At 32.3% G+C, this 17,241-nt stretch overlaps 1 protein-coding gene across 2 annotated transcripts; it reads right to left on the reverse strand.

The window, feature by feature from the left end:
- Positions 1–7,894: 7,894 nt before the first annotated feature.
- LOC107495625 (histidinol-phosphate aminotransferase, chloroplastic) lies at positions 7,895–13,089 on the reverse strand. Of its 2 annotated transcripts, XM_016116794.3 has the most exons (10): positions 12,977–13,089; positions 12,620–12,880; positions 11,813–11,896; positions 11,428–11,582; positions 11,244–11,341; positions 10,485–10,593; positions 10,192–10,349; positions 9,427–9,569; positions 8,787–8,927; positions 7,895–8,130 (listed from the first exon to the last, which is right to left on the reverse strand). In XM_016116794.3, exons 2-10 carry the CDS (start codon positions 12,872–12,874, stop codon positions 7,999–8,001), a joined length of 1,275 nt encoding a protein of 424 aa, XP_015972280.1. In that variant the 5' UTR covers positions 12,875–12,880; positions 12,977–13,089; the 3' UTR covers positions 7,895–7,998. The 2 variants fall into 2 exon arrangements, with proteins under 2 accessions (XP_015972280.1, XP_020981131.1); XM_021125472.2 differs by lacking the exons at positions 12,620–12,880; positions 12,977–13,089 and having other exon boundaries at positions 11,428–11,593.
- Between the last annotated feature and the right edge of the window lie 4,152 nt (positions 13,090–17,241).

Here is a 17,241-nt window from a genome sequence, read left to right on the forward strand (position 1 = left end):
GATTCTCACACATCAGAATGAATTAACTCTAATATGTGTTTGCTCCAAGCAGTTGATTTATCAAACTTCAATCTATGTTGCTTGCTTGTAACGCAGTGCTTACAAAACGGTAAGTTTATCGATTTGAGCCCAGGAATGAGATTACGTTCTACAAGAATCTTCAAGCCTCGTTCTGACATGTGGCCCAGTTTGTAATGCCATATCATCGTCATTTCTTCTTGGCTTGCTGAAGCAACTAATGTCTCTGCCTCTTGTAAAGTATCTCCCATAAGCATGTATAGATTTGCTGCAATCTTTTCTACTTTTATTACCACAAGAGCTCCTTTAACAACTTTCAAGATCCCACATTCAATATGGGTCTTGCAACCAAGTTCATCCAATTGCCCAATCAACAACAAATTCTTCTTCAAGCCTTTCACGTGTCTTACCCCTTGAAGTGAACGAATAAAACCATCAAAAATTTTTATTTTGACAGTACCCATTCTAATAATTTCTAAGGCATGATCGTTTCCTATACACCGATCCTTCCAAGATAGGTTCATATGTACAAAACCAATCACGATGAGGAGTCATGTGCCATGTTGCTCCTTAATCAACAATCCAAACATTAGTGAGCTGTTTGCTACCTTTAGAACCAATTGTTGCTTTGCCATATAGGATTTCTCCATCATCAGAGGTGCTCGCAACACATCCTTGAGAACTTGATCCTTCTGGAACCTTCTCTATACTCTTCTTATTTTAACAATCTTTCTTGAATTCCCTCTCTTACCACAAGTGTAGCATTTAACCTGCTTCTTACTTTGTGACTTTGGTCTACTTTGACTTTCACTGGAACCATGCTCCATTGATCTCCCTCTTGTCATCAACAAAGCCTCTGCTTGTTTTGAATTCTTTAATCTATCTTCCTTATTCTTACGCCTAGATTCTTCTTCAAGAACCGCAGCAGCCATGTCATCAAAAGAAAGATAATCAGTCAAAACATTATTAGTTAAGTTAATGATAAGCTGATCATATGTATCTGGTAGACTTTGAAGTAAGAGTTCTGCACGTTCGTTTTTTGCTATGGTATATTCCAACAATGAGAGTTGGGAAAGCGTATTAGATTGCTGATGTGATCCGTTGCCGATGTGGACTCACTCATTCGAAGAGTATAAAGTCTTCTCTTCAAGAATATCTTGTTGTGAAGTGACTTGACTTCATATAATTTGGTTAGAGCATCCCAAAATTTTTTTGTTGTCTTTTTCTCTGCTACACTTGATAAAACTGAGTCAACTAGTGCCAAGTGTAAGTTTGCAACAGCATTGTTGTCCATCTCCTTCTATTTTTTATCTGTAATTCTAGTGGGTCTACCTTCAATTGTTGTCACACAATTGTCTTTACTCCTACTGAATTTTAGAATTTCATACTTTGTTGCCATTTGTTTTTAGACAGTAACTCGCAGCAAAGAAAAAAATATATTAATCAGCAACCTTTGGCTCTAATACCACTGTTAGGTACTAGACAAATGACACAGCAAAATATAGAGATGAAAAATTAGAAATTTGATAAAATATGAAAACAATTGAATAACTTTCTTTGAGAATTACAACTTCTCTCTGTCACAAGGAGACTACAATAACGCTTTCTCATGACAAAAAGAGAATACACTTCTCTCTATATATATAGGAGAAAACTACTCGAAAAATATTATGTTATTCTATCTGGATGACTTGATTAAAAACAAAATAAAAAGATTTTCAATTTATAAGCGAACCTCTGTTACGTAAACCACCCTAATATGAGATTACTATTTCTTTCTCTCCGCCATCAAAGTTTGTAAAAGTATTTTTCTCTTTATATTATCTAATTTTTCTTTTTTTTATAATAGATACGTTAATAAAATAAATAGAAGGATCACATACTATATTTGTTAAAAAAATATATATCTAATCATTTTAAATTTTTAATATAGCATATGTTTTTTTTATTTAAGTTATAGTCCTCAAAGATAATATCCCAAATCCCTCCGGGGGAGCCGTTCTCCTTTGTAGGATGTGTTTTGAAGACTCTGATGATAAATATAAAAAATATTAAAAGACAAACTTAGTTTTAAAAAATGGATAAAAGGCCAAATGAACCCACTTTTTTATTTTATATATTGGGGAGGAGATGGTGTATAACCAAGTTATGGGCGTTCATGGTGCTTCACGAAGATGGGCTGAAGAAATCGGATGGACCGATTTGAGTACGATAATCAAACTGTCCGTTTTCGGGGCTGGGAGGGAACACAAATCGGACGGTCCGATTTATGCCCCCAGTCAGGTGTCACGTATGCAAGTGTCCCCCCACCCCCTTGTAGCAACACTTCGGTGATCTTTGAACGCCCCCTCTCATTCTCTTTCACTTTCAACAACACAAACTTTCTTCTTCTTCAACCCCACCAGCAGCTTTTCCATGGCCCTCCATTGATGAAGTTTTAAATAAAAAAAAATTAGACCACTCTCTAACAATGCCTAGAAGAAGAAGAGGAATAAAAGATGTTAATCGTCCGGAGCTCCACATTGCTAATTATCTTAATCATCCTAACTATGTAAGTTTTTGTTGTAGAATACTTTATTTTAAGTAAAATTATTATTATTATTAAGTTAGAGATTAGTAAATTATTATGATGATAATGTTAGAAATTAGTTAGTAATAGTGTGTCTGAGTATTTTAATCTGATTAAAATAATTTTAGGAATTAATAATGTTAGATTATTATAATGATGCAGAGATCAGAGATTAGAGATTAGTGTAATAACGTCATTTAGAAAAAAGGATTATGAAATTATAATAAAATAATAAATTAGTTATTGTTATTAACAAAATAATTAAAATAATGATAATAATAATAATACTGTTATTAAAAATGGAGATATAATAAATAAAATAATTAATATTAATTATTATTACTGAATTTATTGGAATAATAATAATAATAATAATAATAATAATAATAATATTTAAAAATTATTAAATTAATTATTTTTGTTATAAGTATAACATAAATATTTAATAAAGGATTAATAATTGATTTATTGTTGTATGTATGTTGTTAGAATATAATTGAATAGTTACTTGAATATTAGTATATAATATGATAGTTATTTTTTTAACAGTATTGTTATTATTATTATTTTTATTGGTTGTGGTTGTGGATACGTTTAACTGGTTATTTAGTAATAAAACTTTGATTTGATCAATTTAATTTGATAATTAATTAATATTATGTTTGTGTTTAGGGTTCTCGAATGTTGCAATGTGATCACTACATGCCGCCGGATCAGTACAATTCAATAGTGGAGGGGTATTTACGGGACACCGGCTTTGGTTTGCACAACAAGCAAACACATGTCGACACGGAAGCCGGTCAACTTGGAACTCACCACAGTCACACCGTTGTTGACGGAGATCCACTGCATACTCCACACCACTAGGACACTCACGCACTTCAAATACCTCATTCTATCGGTCAAAACAACTAACTTGAATGTTACCAGCTGCCCGCTGATTTGCATGCAGTTTGGAGGTTACAAGCTCAGAGAACACATGTTCTGCATTAATTCGAGTCTCAGCCTCGGCTCTTTTCTGGGTGAACAATTCATTAAACTTGTAAAACGTTGCCTTAACAAGTGCAGTGACTGGAAGATTGCGAGCCCCTTTCAGTACCAAGTTGATGCATTCCACCAGACTGGTTGTCATATGACCCCATCGATATCCCCCATCAAATGCTAAAGCATACTGCTCACGCGGAATTCGATCAAACCAGTTGGTATAAGCCTCACCCCGCTCACGTAAACGCTGATAATGCGTCTCGTACTCGCGAATTGTTCGAGAGTAACCTGTCAATTAAAAAAGGACCCACCATAAAAAACCTCATCATAATAACTGAGTTCAGGAGTAAATGTAATCGTAACTATCATACCTATGTTGACGATAAGCTTCTGCAGATACGGAGCCTTGAATTTCCTCAGAAAGTTGGACTCTATATGTCTGATGCAGAACATGTGGAATGCTCTGGGAGGAAAAAGTTACTCAGGATATACGGCGCACACCGTCACGTCTCACAACATGCTGTCGCAAGTTACTCAAGAAAAAGTGCCAGGCCTCAGATGTCTCTCCCTCGACTATCGCAAATGCAATCGGCACGATGTTGTTGTTGCCATCCTGTGAGACTGCAACCAACAAACAACCCTTATATTTTCCATACAAATGAGTTCCGTCTACCTGCACTATTGGCTTGCAATGTGTGAAGGCTCTAATACAAGGGTAATAACTCCAGAAGACTCGCTGAAGTACACGAATATTAGGAACCAAGTCATCTCCCTAATATGCAGGCATTGTTTGAAAATGAACAACTGCGGATGGCTCCTTGTGCAACATGGCCTCAAACCATATCGGCAAGGCTTCGTACGTCACCCTCCGAAAATTGACTCCACTGCCTTCTGTTTTGCCAACCATGCTTTGCGATAACTAATGGTATAGTTAAACTTTGACTGTACTTCCACAATCACTCATTTCACCCTTATAGACGGGTCAACTTCTACCAATGGCTTTATTGCTTCTGCAACTGTGTTGGAATCCAGCTTCGAATGATCTTGAGAAATGATGGCCCTAGTACAGGTCTGACTACCATTGTACCTCCTTATCTCCCAACAGAATTTTCTGGACATTTTGCTCACCCTGATTAGCCAATCACATCCTGCACCATACTGGGTGCATTTAGCATAGAATGTCGTGGGGTTCTGACTCATGCACCCGATAATCTACACCTCTGCGGATTGTATAATCTTTCATCGCCTTAATTATTGCCTCCCTAGAACTGAATTCCATTCCCACAATAAATTCACCATCCGGCAGAAGGGGAAGCTCTGCTGCAATCACATCACAAATTTTACAGTTGTCAGCAATAATAATCTAATAAATTAATGCCCTGTCCGGTCAGACAGAGTGGTCCAGTCCAGATGTCCGGTTCGTCCGAACGGGTCGGTGCAAACTAGGGGTGCACATGGGCCGGGTGAAGCCGGGTTTGATGTGACCCAGACCCGGTCCGAAATATACACCGGGTCTATTTATTAGACCCGAACCCAGCCCTAGACCCGATGAAACCAATACACTTTCGGGCCACAATTATACCGGGTGAAAACCGGGCCGTTAACATTACATTACGTTGATACCTTCTTGTAAACTAGCATGTAAAAATATCCAAATTTCCAAGGCTCCAACCATTAGTTAACATGGTAAAATTCACTTAGAAAAATATAACAAGAACCAACCATTCTTCAAAATTAAAGCATAACCACAATAAATACTAATATTGTCTAATAATACCAAATATTTAAATCAATACAAATAACACAATCTTATGTATTAGTCTAAAATCTTATGCATTCTAAACATAAAACATTAACTTATAGTCTTATAATGACTAATAGCACAAAATATTAAGGTTTACAATACTTAAATTCCACGTAAGAATAGTCATGATCCATCACTAATAACACAAAATATTAATTGTGTATGATGACCGGGCCACCGGGCCGACTTCGGGTGACCCGAGCTATGGTCGTCGAACGGTCCGGTCTAACCAGTCAGTCTGGCCTCACCCGTTGGTCCGGTTGAACTGGCCGGTCCAGTTGAACCGGCCAGTCCGGTCTAACCAACCGATCCAGTTGAACCGATCAATCGGTCGAACGGGTCATTCCGGTCTCCTTTTTTCAACACGGAAGAAAAACAGTACATTTGTTAGCCTACATGCCCACTTCATAATCCAACGTTAAAGAATTACTAATTACATGCTATATTTTGCTAATTACCATTGTCTTAACTATTTCTCCTAAACTCAAGACCCATGTACAAATCATACTTTCACAAATCTTAATTTAAATTAATGGCGCACCTGCATTTACATATTGAGGAAACTCCGGTGCATGCATGGCCTCCAAATCCAACGACCGCATGAAACTCGGCTCCACAAACGGCTGCTGATTTGCTAATACATTTGCCCCATCCGCCACATCTGCCACCACAGCCTCGTCAGCTTGATCTTCATCTACACCCGGATCAACGACCTCGTAGTTACTTTCGAACTCTTCTTCACTATCACTGTTGTAATCCTCCAATTCAATATCTCGGTCTGCTGCAGATTGCTCAAACTCGATATACAGTTCGATAAACGATATTCGCGACCGAGTTTCAAGATACACTAAAAATATTTCTTGCATGCTCGCTTCGTCTGTCACGTATTTCGTTTGAAATTGCACGAACCCACCAAAGACAGATATAGGAAATCTGTACAGAATACACGACACTCTCCTAGTTGTTTGAGAATCTATCTTCTCACAAATGATACCTTTTAATTCTTTAAATGACAGTGTGAATGGAATAATAATATCTAAAGGATTTTCACACACAAATTTCACTCCTTCTGATGTTTGTAATAAAATTTGGCCATGATAATATACTTTTAATCTTACTCTATCATCCATAATAATAGAGAAGAAGAGATCTACAAAGAAAGAAGAAAAAGAGATCGGCAGAGAAGAAATTTTGGAGAGTTGAAGCACGGAAGAAGAAGAATGAAATGGACTGCTCAGCTTGGGTAGGTACATATATATATATATATATATACACATATATATATGACACTCAAATCGGACCATCCGACCGCATGCATGATCATTCGATATTTTTAGAACTAAAAAATCGGACGGTCCGATTACTAAACAGCCCGCCAGAAAGTTTTGAAACCAAGAAATCGCTGGGTCCGATTTTGGTTTTTTTTTTTTTAATTCAGCCCTGAAATCGGTTGGTCCGATTTGCTGGGGCCTAAAACACCAACAAACGCATGCTACAAATCGCATGGTCCGACTACCATGCACGAAGCAACACTTTCCACAAATCGGACGGTCCGATTTGTGTCCCCTCACCCCTGCAAGAAATCGGACCGTCCGATTTCAGTCCGTCAACTTATCGCTGTCACACACTTGTTAAACACCTCTGAATTCCATAAACCTGCGTTATACCAAACTAAGCATCATATGCAAAAAAATTAGCCCAAATGAATCTCTATCGTAAATATTCTTTATATATATTATATACACACAAAAGATATGAAAACAGTAAAAACAAATTTTCTTTTATATGTATTTATATATTACTATCAGTATTTATTTTTATATATTATTGTTATGATGGTCCTTTTCATGACAACAACGCGAATTAATGATTTATGCTTACTATGAATTCCTCCTTGAAGATCAATAATTACAATGTTTTATCCTCATCATGATAAAATTTCAAAAATTATCCAAGTCTGTTGGCCAAAATTTAGATTCATTGAATACATTAGTGTAGTGAACGTACCACCGAGACATCTAAAGACATTACAGGCTTGTTATATTGCCTCAAACTAAGTTGACTCGTGCATTTTGCCTAAAATTTTGAAAAGACCTTAGACATATTATTTAAAAGCTGCACACAACAATTTAGGTCAAAATTTACCTTTGTGCCCAAGATAACTATCATCTATAGAAGGATCAAATAGATGTATATAAACGAAGAAAAAAAATAGATATATATACTACTTATGGTTTAGACGCTATTTATTTAGGATAAGTAGTGAGAGTGCTGTTTGATGATCAATATGATATCCACACAGTATAAATAATACAGGGAGCGCTAAGACAAAAGAAGTGTGACAATTGGTTAACTACGGTAACTTTATAATACTAATAATTAATAAAAGAAGATACATTTTAATAAGAAAATTCGAGTGCATAGATTCAATCCTAAACTTTGACAAAAATAAAAACCTTACTAACATTAACATACTAGATCACAATAAAAAACTCAAAATTAGTTTCTAAGAAAGAAATAATATCCCCCAATAATATACAATTTCAATTTAATACGGAATACAAAATCTCATGTAAAATGTGATGAATTACATTACTAAATTAAGAGTTAGAAATGGTGGTAACTAGGGCATTTTCTTAAGGCAGTTGATTAGTGCGTCTGTGTGTTCAGGCTTACCAACAGATACACGAACGTAGCCCTTTAGCTCTTTCTTGTCGTAGTGACGAATCATCACTCCCATTTGTGCAAGATCCTCCTGTTTGGTTTTCATGTACACAATCTTTAGTCAAAATTATTAATAACAAAATAATATTCGCTAACTCGACATGCTAAAAACAAAAACTAATAGGCTTACATGAAGTTTGGTCTCTGCAAATGTGAAAACTCAGGTGAAGTCGACTTCATGTAAAGTTGATATCTGAGAGCCGTTAGATGAAAATTTAGTCAAATAAGTCAAATCATCTAATGGCTCTCAGTATCAACTTCCCGTGAAGTCGACTGCATCTGAGTTTCCACCCTTTGCAAAACTTGTGATTTTTGTTCTAATCCCTGTAAATTTATTTTATTATTTTACATCGTTAAAAGAATAATCTTTACTCTTCACCAAACTTCGTTCTTCACCATAGCATTACCCTAGTATTTAACCTACTAACCCACCATTTACTAACACTAGGGATTGAAATTGGAAATTTTAAATTTTACCTGGACCAAAATCCAATTTTTTCTTTTACAGGGATTAAAACAAAAAATCACGATTTTACAAGGAATAAAAACTTATTTAACCCTAATTAACAAAGCGATTTTGCAATACATCTGCTCCAAGTCTCTGATAAAAAATTCGAAAGATGAAATTTGATGCGCGACTAACAAGATACTAAGAACAAAATTTGATACAAAAGAAAAGGAAAGCACCTTCAGCTTCTTTGCATCCACTCCAGAGGTGACCTCACAGAGAATGAAATTAGAATGGCTTGGAAACGGTCGAAGGAACGGAACTTCATTCAAGAGATCATACAGCCTCGCTCGTTCTTTCAGCAGAGCATCTTTTACATTCTGCAAGTTAAGTTCAATTCTTAAGAATTTCAAGTGCATTTTAAGTGTACTATACTTGATCCTTCTATGTGCATATCAGATCAAAGTTACTGACTCTAATGTGTCACAATGCGGCGGTCTCTTTTGTAATAATAAAGTTTAAGTACTCTAGAGATCCCTATAATTTAAAACTTTGTATCAAAATAGGTATATTGTACAAAACATTTCAATCATGCCCCTATAGGTTAAATATTCCTTATTAACTCCCTGTACAAACATTATTCGACCATATTCCTCGGCTTTAAAAATTGTGATAAAGTCTATATACTATCTAAAATGGCAATTTATCATCAGCTACAACAGCTTAATCAAAATTTTTAAACCAGAGGACTTATTTAGAAACGTTAAAACTATAGGGACCTAATAAAAAATTAAGTAAAAACTATACGTACCTCCAGAATAATTAAAATTTAAAGTAAATATGTGAGCTTAACCACACAAAAGAAAAAGAAAAAAGAACCTCTAGATAAGTAGGATTTTGCAATGCAGCACACGCAGAAATTTCAGCGGCAACGGAGACATTATATGGTTGCTTTGCTCTCCAAAGATACTCAATGATGCTCAAAGGAAAAGCTCCATATCCCACACGAAGTCCGGCTAAACCTGAAACAGCAATTCATTTCAAAATATGAATTCATTGGGCCACAATTAGAAGATACTAATCAAACACAACTTTTATGATCATACTCATAAAGAATGGTATTTTCTCTAGAATTAAATTTTCCAATACAAATACACTTTGATAACAGGTGACGCTTAATCTAGGGAGCCATTTCCTCAGTGATCCCAATATTATGATTTATCAACCAAAAATGTGTTAAGTACGATAGTTTTAGTTTCACAGCAACCATAAATCCCAATAGTTCAAGCTCACATACACTTTCACTCGAGTTTAACCTGAACCTGCAAGGCTTCAATCCTTGTTATGTCACCAATATAATAGCATTTGCAATCAAGTAGACCAATTGCATGCCCGAAAGACATTGTTCTATCAGTCACCGCCTCTTTTTCATACATCTTTGAATTAATGTATCTAGATACAGTTGATCCAATGATGTACCGAAAAGTAACAATGATAGATGGAGGATAAAAACAAAGTATAGACAGCTTCCTCATTCATAATTAGGTTATTTGCATTAATATATATAAGGGAACAAGACGAGCTCTCAATCCATTTTCAATAACCCGTGTTCAACATGGATTAAAAGAAAAGGTAGAACAATACCAGCCCTTTTGCTAAATGTCCGAAGAACAATCAAATTCTCATATTTCTTGACCCAAGTCATCCTCGATTGGATTCCTGAGAACTCAATGTATGCTTCATCCAGCACCACCAATACTGGAAGCTCGAGTATCTTTAGAAGTACTTCATCATCAATTATACTGTTGGAAAATTGTCAGAACAGTATCAACAGAACCAAAATCTAACAGAAGATACACGCAAATTTCCAGCATACTAATGACATAAAAACAATCTGAAAATAGAATAGAAAAAAGGAATACTTGACAATCAATCACCTTCCATCTGGATTATTTGGTGATGTTAAAAAGATGCATTTTGGCTTCTCTTGTTTAACAACCTCTGTTATGTGTTCCACATTCAAGCTAAAGTCTGACTTCCTTGGAACTACAATTTAAATAACTGAGATAGTTATGCAAATCTGACATTACACACACAAAAAAAATAACTTGACACACAATAATGTTAAGTGGACAATAGGAATGATAAGAAAAATTAAAACAAAAGACCTTTAAAGTGATCCATTTAATATCTAAATATCCACAACCATTAAATATAAGCCTTTACATTAAATAACAACAACAAAGCCTTATCCTATTACAAAAATATGAAAATATAATCTGTTTAAGTACTAACAATTGTATTTGACCAGTATAACAGGATTTATAATATCATATAAGAACAAATTCTCACTAGAAAGTTTAAAAGCTAAAGATCTTTATTCATAACATATGAACCAATTTACTATCTCAAGGTTCAATCTGTTTAGAGATACCTATTTCTCATTCAACAATTGTCAATGACCAACGCACTAAAAGCTTATTGGAGGTTCATGGTTGATTTAATATCTCTAGGACACCCTTTTCCTAAAGATCCTTTAGGATTGAATAATGTATAGATCCAGCTCATATAACATGAAGACTCATTATTGGTTTTACTTTATATGTATCGCAACAGTTAAACAAAATTTATTTAGATTTTAAAATCATACAAAAAGAAAAACTTTAAAAGCTACATGTATGAAATGTTATTCTTACCTTTAATGACAAGTGCTCCATTAACTCCAGCATCAAACTCATACATTGTGAAGGTTGGCGGGCAGTCCACAATCTTGTCACCAGGATCAAGCACACAACTGAGCATCATGTATGCACGATAATCATTTATTGTCAAAGGAAAACAAATGAATTTGAGGCTTAATATAAGAGTTTGGGTTTTAACCGCATTATCAAATCGATAAGCTCGTCTGCGCCACATCCTGCCAGAATATATTCAGATTCAAGGCCTGAATCTTGGGCAAGAGCTGCACGCAATCTTCGGCTCTCTGGGTCAGGATAGACATATGGGAATTTTATTGATCCTAGGGCTTCCATGACCTATCAAACATCTGACAGTAAACTCAGGTGACAATACATATGCATAAACATGAGTATAGCTTAGAGAAAAAATATCATACTAGCAGATAATTATTTTCCATTTTTATGCAATAGTTAAGGGGGGAAAAGAAATAATAAAAAAAAAGAACAAGTATTACATGGATGATGGATCAAGAGATCTCATAATATGGAAAAACTACAAGCTAGGGGGGAAAAGATGAAACACTTGCCTCGGGAGGGGGACCATAAGGGTTTTCATTAGCATCTAACTTAACAATATCTTCAGGCTTGCGTCCAAGACGAGAAGATAAAACCTGCAGAGAATCTTTGTTTACTAAATTGCATGATAATGAAATGATTTCCCCCCACAAAAGTAACCATTAACAAAGTGCTTAGGCCTACCGCAAGTATTACAAAAGTCAGGGTTCAGTGCTGAGAAGTTTTTATGCTAAGAAGCGGTGACAAATTACATTAGATGAACTTGCAATACATGTGCAGTGAGTTGCAAGTGACATAGCAATCAAACAGAAAAACAAGTATTAACATAGAACCAATAAGACTAATTTCATTTTTTTTTTGTTGGGTGGGGTGGGAGAGTGATTTGTTTCTTATTTCATTCCCATTTCCCACTTTAAAGGTTTTCTCTTTTTATGATTTTGTGAAAGAAGAACATAAAATAGTGAGGACAGGATTTTGTTATTTTCATTGTTTTCGTGTCTCAAAAGCTAACTCTTATCAGCTTCTACAAAAAAGCCGAAGACCTTTTTTTTAGATTGTAATTATTGTCAAAAACTTATGCAAATATATGATTGCTTATTCCTTCAGTATTAGCAAAAGCAAAAAACAAAAAAGAAATCCTCCAAAAATGCATTTCTATTTAAAATAACAAGTTATCAAGTATGCTTTAACTAAGAGCTAACAGAAGCACACAACCAAATCTCTTAACCAGAAATTGTAACAATGCCCAGAATTCTTCAAATAAAAATCAGCATTGCATTGCAACAGAATCCATAAAAGTTGCCTTTTATTTTTTATACCTCAAAAGGCAAAATAGGTTGATAAGGGGACAACTTTCTCAAATGCTCTCTGATGAAGGAGTCACCGGTCACCTGAAGAACCGGTTCTGTTGTAGGAATAGTGGAAGCCATAGCCACAGAGTCCCTCCTCCTTTGAATCTTCTTCCCCTCAAAAGAAAAATTGAATCTTTGCCCCAACCCCACTTGCTTATGATCAATGGAATTGGACTTAACCAAGCAAGTAGCAGCAGAATTGTAAAACTCAACAACACCCATGAAGACCTGCATCATAAACAAAATAAAGTTGGAAGCTTTAACTAATTAAAAAAATAAATGAAACGCCATTGTTAGGTAAAAGAAAGAATCTTAAGAGCTTACCTCTCTCTCTCTCTCTCTCTCTGTATGGAAATGGAGAAGTTGGAACGAGATTGTTGCAGCCGGCAACACTGAGAAAGCATAAGAAGAAAAGAGGGCTGATTTTTTAATTATGATTATTATTATTATTATTGTTTTGGTTTGCAAAAAGAGTTTATTAATATAAAACAAAAACTTTTTGGAAATAAAACACATTTTTTATTTTTTATTTTTGGTTGGGTGGGTTGAAATGGAGGAAGCAAAGCCCAATCCAGTTTTATGATTTTAAAATGGTGAATAGGTTGGGTTGGGTTTTCCAATTTTATTGTCGTATGGATTGAAGAAAATCTGTGTCTACGGATTTTCGTTACCAACACCATCACCAACCTTTTACCCAAAAAAAAAAGAGATGGAAAAAAAACCCCCAAAAAATATATTGCTAAAAAAGTTAGCTATTAAAAAAGTATTATAAACAACCAACTTGGGTTAGTCAAGTAGTCAGCTCACTTATCCACTTAAACAGGTGTCGGGGGTTCGAATCCTGCCTTGTGCAAGGGGCTCAGATTTGCGATAGTCCCGTTTAAAACTAGCGAAAGTTATAACTTCATCACCATCTTTATCATAGTATCTGCCATCGTGTTTGCATCTCTCATAATCAAACGAAAGTCTGCACTTAATGATAAAGCGTGGCATGCTTCGAATAGTGTTATCCGATTTAATTGTTTTAACTCATTCAATACAATTTATTGCACTGAATTAATTATATCAACTAATTGATTTGATTAGATATTTAAATATTTCTTTTCTTAATATAATTTGTTATAATTTATATTACTTAATTAATTATACTATATTAATTATAATTCGTTATATTAGTGAATTAGTCTTTTCATTTATAAAGTCTAAAATAAAATAAATAAATTATTATTTATTCTAATTAAATTTATTTATATACTATATATGAATTAACGTCTATTCTATTCTATTATATAAAAATTGGACTTCTACACTTAATGATGGAATTGGCATGCTTCTGAGAGTGTTTCTCGATTTATTTCTTTTAACTCATTAAATACAATTTATTATGAGATTAATTATATCAACTAATTAATTTGATTAGACATTTAAATAAAACATAATAATTATAATTTATATTAATTTGTTTTAATAGTATTTCCTAATTTATTTTTTTAATACTCTGGTAGTATTTTTAATAATTAATTGATTTGATAAAATTATTAATAATTAAAATAATAAATCTATAAATAAAATAAACAATTGAGATATTTTTAAATAATAATTAAATCAAATTAAATTATATGTATTAAGTCAAATTCAAATCATGTGAATTAAATACTAAACTAAAATATGATAATTTCTTGCTTATTCAAATTAAATGCAATAAATACAAATTAATTTTGTTAGATAATGATGATTTTCTGGTCTTCTATATATAGACAGTCAAACAAAATGATAAGAATCATCATTTTTTATTGCTCTTGATATTTTAACTCTTCTTTTTTTCTTTTTTTTTTCTTTATATAAAATTTCTTTTATGGATAAATGAGAAGGTATGGATTAATAGTGTTTCGTTGATTGTTTGTTTATAACTTGAAAATGTCTCAATTTAGGTATTACCGTTGCTGATGAAATTGGACGACAATGTGCTCGACATACTTGCAGCTTAAGAAATCAGGTCATGTGTTTGAGGTGCACCGATGTAAACTTTTGGAGCTGCCGACTGCCGCTGAATTCATCGTATAGTTGGAGCAAATTATGATATAGTGAAAAAACGTTTATGCATGCATGCTATTCTTCTTTATATATGTATCCCTCTATTTTTACAATTCACATCTTTATATATTAGATTCTTTTTGATATTATTTAAATTTGATATTTTTTTCTATTTTTACGCTTCTAATCATTTTTTGTCTTAATATTTTGTTCTCATCAATTTATATATTTTATTTTAGGTTAACTCTGTGGTTCAAATATAATCATTTATGTTATTATTGAATGATATAAAATTGACCTGATATTAATAATAAATAATTCGAAAAAGGTATTTTTTGGAACAATTCACCTAAATATAAATTGTTACGTTAAAGAGATAATTATAAATATTTTTGTATTAAATCTCTTATAAAAGAAACTTATAGAAATGTTATGTTATATGTTATAATTTGATTATATATTTTTTTATCTTCAATCTAAATTATTTGAATTGGCATACTATTTATTTTTAAATTTAATTAAATATCTAAATATCTTACAATTTAATATAATTTAATTTATATAAATACATGACTTTTAATATTTATGTAATAAATTTTAGAGATATTTTTGCAAGTTATAATTTTTTATCTGTATATTTAACTTTTAATAATATTTTTTATTTATTAATATATCATTTCTATTATTTGAGTATCAATAATGATAAAATTTGAATTATAAAAATTTAAAATTGAGCGTATACTATGATTAAGCTCAAAATTTAATTTATTTCTTATATTATATAAATATTAAATTCTTTGATTAAACACTTATTTGTTTATGATAGGATATTATATATAACTTTTATGTTGACAATTAAATTTCAATTGCTACATAAAAATAATATATTTTAGGTAATTGTACATTTTTTGTTATTTTAAAAATCATTATATATTTTTAAAATTATTTAATTATGTTTATTCTTTTAAAAAGATTGCTATTATTAGAGAACAATTAATATTTATAATAGTCTAAAATTAAAAAAAATAAAAAATACAAAATATTAATATTCTGAATTTTTGAAGTATAAATCTTAAAATAAATATATATGATTATGATTAATGGTTATAATTGGAGTTTTTATTTTATTCTAATTTTTTTCAGAACATATTTGTCTTATTTAAGTTTTATTTTTGTATTGATTGCTTTTTTTAGGAGGATAACTAGGATAGGACTTCTAGTTATCATATCTTGCCAAGAGCTGGTCGCATAACCCGCCAAAAAATACGGGTTGGGCTGGAAATTTATGGCCACCAAACTTAAAAATTCCGCCTACCCTGCACCGCATAATCCACGGGATTTGGCGGGCTTCGGCGGGGCGGGGCAGTTTTTCCGCTGGACCAAGTTTTTATTTTGGTAGAGCCATTTTTTTACAAATTTTTTTATTACTCTCACTAGAATTTGAAAATATTTTAAATTGTACATAAAAATTATGTATATTGTCTCCATTATTATATTATTAAATTTAATCTCACATGCTATGCTTCTCTTGTTCTATTTCATTTTATATATGTATTTTGTCCTCACAATTAAAATTCAACGGATTCATCACTGAATTTATAAGTGTGTTGATCCATTATTATTGTTACTGGCGTCTCAACGGCACTAATTAATTTGATTGAATATTTAAGTATTAATATAATTTATTAAAATTTATATTACTTAATTAATTAGACTACGTTAATTATAATTCATTATATCAGTGAATTGGTTTTTTCATTTATGAAATCTAAAATAAAATAAATAATTTATTGTTTATTCTAATTAAATTCATTAAATTGGATGGCGCATAGCAACGCACACGGTGGCAGAACAGACACGATAACAGTAGTAACTGGGCAGGTGGAATAACGGCGACGAGATGGAAGTTGCATGTTCTTTTCTGTTGCATTCGAAAACAAGTCCAGCAATAATCTACTTTCCTGAAATTTTGAGAGTGAGGTCATAGAATTGAGGGCAAGAAAAGTTAAGTGGCTATGTGATTTTTCAAGGCATTGTTTTTTCAAATTTCTAAATACTTAAAAGAGTACCGTGTTAAAGATTATATATCCTTCATTTCTTTTTTTTTAAATGTAGATGAATATAAAATATATTAGAAATTGTTTACGAGAAAATTAAATTAAGTTAGACAAATATATTATTATTATTATTATTATTATTATTATTATTATTATTGAATAAATTAAAAAACATCGTTATCCTTGAATTTAACTCTATCTATTATGCAAAATTTTTATTTATATGATTTATTTCTCATTATATCTAGATTACATCTCATTAACAATTATAGATAAAATTTGTTTATTAATTGCATTTTAAGTTTTCAATTATATGTCAGAACTAATTTTCTTATCTAAAGTTAATGTAAAAAAAAAAAAGAAATTCACATCAAGTTATCTAGACTCTAAAGTCATTAATAAGTTTTTTGATCAATAAGATGTCATTAATAATCTTCTTTAAAAGTTTAAATTGCATAAATATAATTAGATAATTTTAATAAGAATAATATTATGCAT

Source organism: Arachis duranensis, chromosome 6 (assembly GCF_000817695.3).
Source record: "Arachis duranensis cultivar V14167 chromosome 6, aradu.V14167.gnm2.J7QH, whole genome shotgun sequence".
Lineage (NCBI taxonomy): Eukaryota > Viridiplantae > Streptophyta > Magnoliopsida > Fabales > Fabaceae > Arachis > Arachis duranensis.